The 4,217-nt window shown below is 58.7% G+C and overlaps 1 protein-coding gene across 1 annotated transcript; it reads left to right on the top strand.

The window, feature by feature from the left end:
* The first annotated feature begins 646 nt into the window (after positions 1-646).
* On the top strand, positions 647-4,169 carry LSMEM2 (leucine rich single-pass membrane protein 2). Its single transcript, XM_055557683.1, has 5 exons — positions 647-668; positions 830-1,012; positions 3,066-3,167; positions 3,270-3,455; positions 3,572-4,169. Exons 1-5 carry the CDS (start codon positions 647-649, stop codon positions 3,703-3,705), a joined length of 627 nt encoding a protein of 208 aa, XP_055413658.1. The 3' UTR covers positions 3,706-4,169.
* The last annotated feature ends 48 nt before the right edge of the window (positions 4,170-4,217 follow it).

Raw genomic sequence — 4,217 nt, 5'->3', positions numbered from 1 at the left:
CCAGTCAATGAGGACATCTAAGGAAGAGCACTCCAAGTGGGGAACAGCCTGCGCCAAGGTCCTGACGTGGGAATGAGCTCCAGTTTGAGGAGTATCAAGGAGGCCAGTGTGACAGAGTGGAGTGATGGAAGTTGGGATGCTTAGAAAGTAGAGCCTACTGCCTGGCTTTGTCTCACTTGGGAAAGAGGGGCACAGGGGTCCACAAGGAGGGTTGCAAGCTAGAGCACTCGCTCTCCTTAAGGGCCAGAGGGGATGGGCACCCTCTCATGACCTTGTGTGATCTGAATGCCCTTGTGGAGAGAGGAAGATCAAAACTTTGCATTGGGCTGAGTGCTTTGGACGTGGTATTTTCCACTCTTGTGTGCATTGTGCCAGGGGGAAACCATCATTACTCCTGTTTCAGATGAGAAAACAGGTCTGAAAGGGGGCAATCCTATACCCAAAGCTGTAAACTTAGTAACTGTAAATGAAGTAATGACCTTCAACTGACCAGCAGGGGTACCTGTGTGTATTTGGGGGGTGTCTCTGTCCTCAGGGCACTGGGCTCCAGTAGTCCATCAGCCCTGTGATGCCAGCAGATCACCCAGCGGTGGGTGTTTGTCCCACATCTGCCAAGAGAAGAGGTCTTCAGAGGTGGACGGTGGAGATGTGGAGGGACTTCGCTGGAGGTGAGGCTGAGGAGGTCTGTCTGGACGGACACCAGGGCCCTGCAGACATGAATGGCAGGGCTCCGAGGGCCGTGCCCCACTGGAGGTGTGCTCTGGCCTGGGCTCCATCACCAGGTGGACAGTCTAGCCTGGCCATGTAGCTCACTCCGCTCCTTCCCAAGGCTGGGAGATGCCCCCTCTAAATATAGCCCCATGTGCTGAGCTCATGTCTATTTTAAGCCGAGGTTGGGAGGTGGCCAGGCCTTTGCTGGGCTCTCAGCGGAGCCGCCGCTGCCTCTATCCGGTCCTGGCGCTGGGCACCCTCATCGGCCCCCCGCCTGCCATGTCAGAGGAGACCCAGGAAGGTAGGAGATGATCGCTGGGCAGGGAGCGGGTGAGGCCCCAGTACTGTGACCCTGTGGACCATGGAGAAACCTGGCTCTGGGCCCACTGACCTCACTTCCTTGACGCGTCATCAGGCCCCGTGTCCCCTACACGTGGAGGAAGGGCCTCCCCTGCCGGGAATGTCTCCTCACCTCATACCTGTCCCCCCTGTGAAGGACAGCGGGAGGAATTAGGGGCAGCTCCCCAGCTGGGGCAGGGTCACTTCTAGGCCCAAGTGGGTGTGGGTGGGCAGGCTGGTCAGGGAAGGTCTGCCTTCAGGGAAGACACAGGATCGGGCGCGGCGGTGGTCTTGGGAAGCATTTGGGCACATGGCCCAGGGACTGGGACTGATGGCTTCTGGCCTCCATGTGGGCCTGTGTGGCCCCAGCTGGCTAAAGGTTGGTGTCCCTTGGCCTGGCCAGACTGACTTCTAGTTATAGACTTTGGTGGCCAGTCTCCTAATTGCCCCACTTCAGGCAGGAGGTACGGAGGCTCAGAGGGGAGCATAGGAACGCGGGCAGCTTCCCATACGATGCTGGCCAGCACGTGGACCAGCTGGTCAAGTCCCCCTGCCCCACCCACAGCTTCAGCATTTTGCACTGAATGGGAGGGGCCTGGCCCTGGGTGTGGGACTGTGCGCTTCTAAGCATGACATTTACTGTGTGTTTTTCGTGGTCACAAACAATCTGAGTTGAACGTTTAGTGTGGAAAAAGCACAGTCAAGTGCACAGAAGGCATTTACTACGACCCCAGCGCACCACCACCCAGGCAGCATCCGTTTTTGTTCTACATATTTTGAGCATCTCAAAGGCTAGTTTGAAGCAGATGTGAAAGTCGAGGTAGTATTCTAAAAGTCAGAGACCCAGAGAGTCCCATCACCCCTGGCTCTATCTGGAGGTGTTCCCCAATGCCCCCAGATTTGTTATCTAGCTTCCAGCTAGGCTTCTAGAGGTTTTTTATATTTATTTATTTTTGGCTGACTTCGCTAGTTACCGTGAGCGGGGGCTACTCTTTAGCGCGCAGGCTTCTCACTGCAGCAACTTCCCTTGTCGAGGAGCACAGGCTCTGGGCGCTCGGGCTTCAGTACTTGTAGGACGTGGGCTCGGTAATTGTGGCACACAGGCTTAGTTGCCCTGCAGCACGTGAAATCTTCCTGGACCAGGGATTGAACCTGTGTGTCCTGCCCTGGCAGGTGGACTCTTATCCACTGCGCCACCAGGGAAGTCCTGGAGATCTCAGGGGGCCAAAATTTAGAGGATGAGGGGGGAAGAACCACCTTCTCCTAACTTAGCAAATATGTATGTGAACACTTACATATATAAATTTTTTTTTTTCAGTGGAGATGCTTAATGGTGGCAATGTCATACTCTTTTAGGGGCTCTGGATAACTATCCCCGGGGACAACCTGATGATAGCTAATTCCATTTCTGGGAATCCATCCTTAGTAACTACGGGGAAATTGGGGGGAAACCTTTGTAGGCATCCTTTTCTAGGAGTTATTGAATTCAGGCAACCTGGAAGGGGAGACCTTACAAGCAAGGGCAGCAGTTGGATAACAAAGACAGTCTCCTTGTGATAGTGAGGAGAGAGTCCCCAGAAGTTAGCTCATCAGGCTGAACATGTTAGAGGAGGTAGAGCAGAGGCCACGAGGGAAGGGCACCACGCTGGCTGCTTCTGTTGGGGGCAGGAACAAGGTGCCAGGTACAGGGTGTGTGGGGAAGGCTGACAGCAGAGGCTGCCGGAGTGAGTGTCATGGGCCGTGGGTTTAGTCCTCCAATGCTCTGCAATGAGCAGGCAGAGGAATGCCTCGGGAGGAAACAAAGCTAAGTCAACTGCACTTCCTGCTCCTGTGGGTGAAGCAGGCCTGCGTGGTTCTCGGGTCATCTTGGCTGCAAATCACAGGTCATTCTTGAGTTGGTTTTAGGCGGTTAGGAGTCCGAAGGCCCCTTCTACCCTGGCTGCAGCCGGACGCCCTCTGGAAGGGGCGGGGGGGCCTGACCCACTGGCTCAACCAGCCCCACGCTGCCCCCGCAGACACCGCGGCACTGACGAGGAGCCCGGCGCTGCTGGCTCCCAGCCACGAGCAGGAGGTGCGCCTGCACCGGGTGGAGTCCATCAGCGACCTACACAACGGCGGTGAGAGGGGGCAGGGGGATGGGACCGCTGGTCTGGGCGCAGGAAGCGGGTAGGAACGCAGGCGCCCCTGCCTGCCCTCCTGATGCCCCGTTTGCCCTGCAGGTCCGCTGTGCCCCTACCTGGCCGAGGAGGGGCAGCCGTGGGGTGAACTGCTGGGCGTCCTGCCGCCCTCATTGTGCGCCCAGACCGGCTGCGGCCCGGTACACAGCCGCGGGGCCTTCCTGCTGCTGCTCGCGCTGCTGGTGCTCATCTGCCTGGCACTGGCCGTGCTGGCCGTCTACCTGAGTGGTAGGGAGGGCGCTGGGTGCTAGCGGGAGTGGGGAGACCAAGGCAGTGCGGGGCTGGGAGGGCAGGGTGTTGCGGGCGGTGGCGTGAGGTCTGATAATCTGATCCCCCCACCGCAGTGCTGCAAAGCGAATCCCTCCGCGTGCTGGCGCACACACTGCGAACCCAGGAGGAGATGCTGCTCAAACTACGGCTCGCCAGCCTCAGCCAGCTGCGGAGGCTCAATTCCAGCGAGGCCCGAGCGCCCAGCTGAGATGCCGCTCGGACCCGGGGCCTGGGGGTATGTGCCGGGGAATAAAGTGGCCGTTGGCAGCTTTCTCCTCTCCAACTGCTGCTCCTTACGATTTCCTGGCTGCGGTTTTGGCATGAGACTTGATCTGACCCCACAGCTGCCTGCCTCTCTCGGCTTCTTGGGCCAGGCCAGGCCTTCTGGGGTCGAGGCTCCGCCTGGTGTGGCCTAAGGTCAGAGGAAGCCACACCAGCCTCCTGCCTCCTCTTGGGGCCTGGGAGCACCCACTGGCCTCCTCCAGATGGTGGGTCCAGAAGCCTAAAAAGAGCCAGTCACCCAAACTCTGCCAGGCCTCCCAATGCGGGGTCCAGTCTCTGCTCGCAAAAGGCAGGCTGGGCTCCGAGGAGTGGGGAGGAGGGCCATGGTGGGGAGACTTTTGGAGGGCACAGGCAAGCAGATGGAGACGGGGAGGCCCAGCGGTGCCCAAACCCGGGTGGGAGGGAGGGAGGGCAGAAGAAACAGCCAGGGCCACGGAA

Source organism: Bubalus kerabau, chromosome 20 (genome assembly GCF_029407905.1).
Source record: "Bubalus kerabau isolate K-KA32 ecotype Philippines breed swamp buffalo chromosome 20, PCC_UOA_SB_1v2, whole genome shotgun sequence".
In the NCBI taxonomy this organism is placed as follows: domain Eukaryota; kingdom Metazoa; phylum Chordata; class Mammalia; order Artiodactyla; family Bovidae; genus Bubalus; species Bubalus kerabau.
The sequence above is the reverse complement of the archived record's forward strand: the minus strand, read 5'-3'. Positions and strand labels throughout refer to the sequence as shown.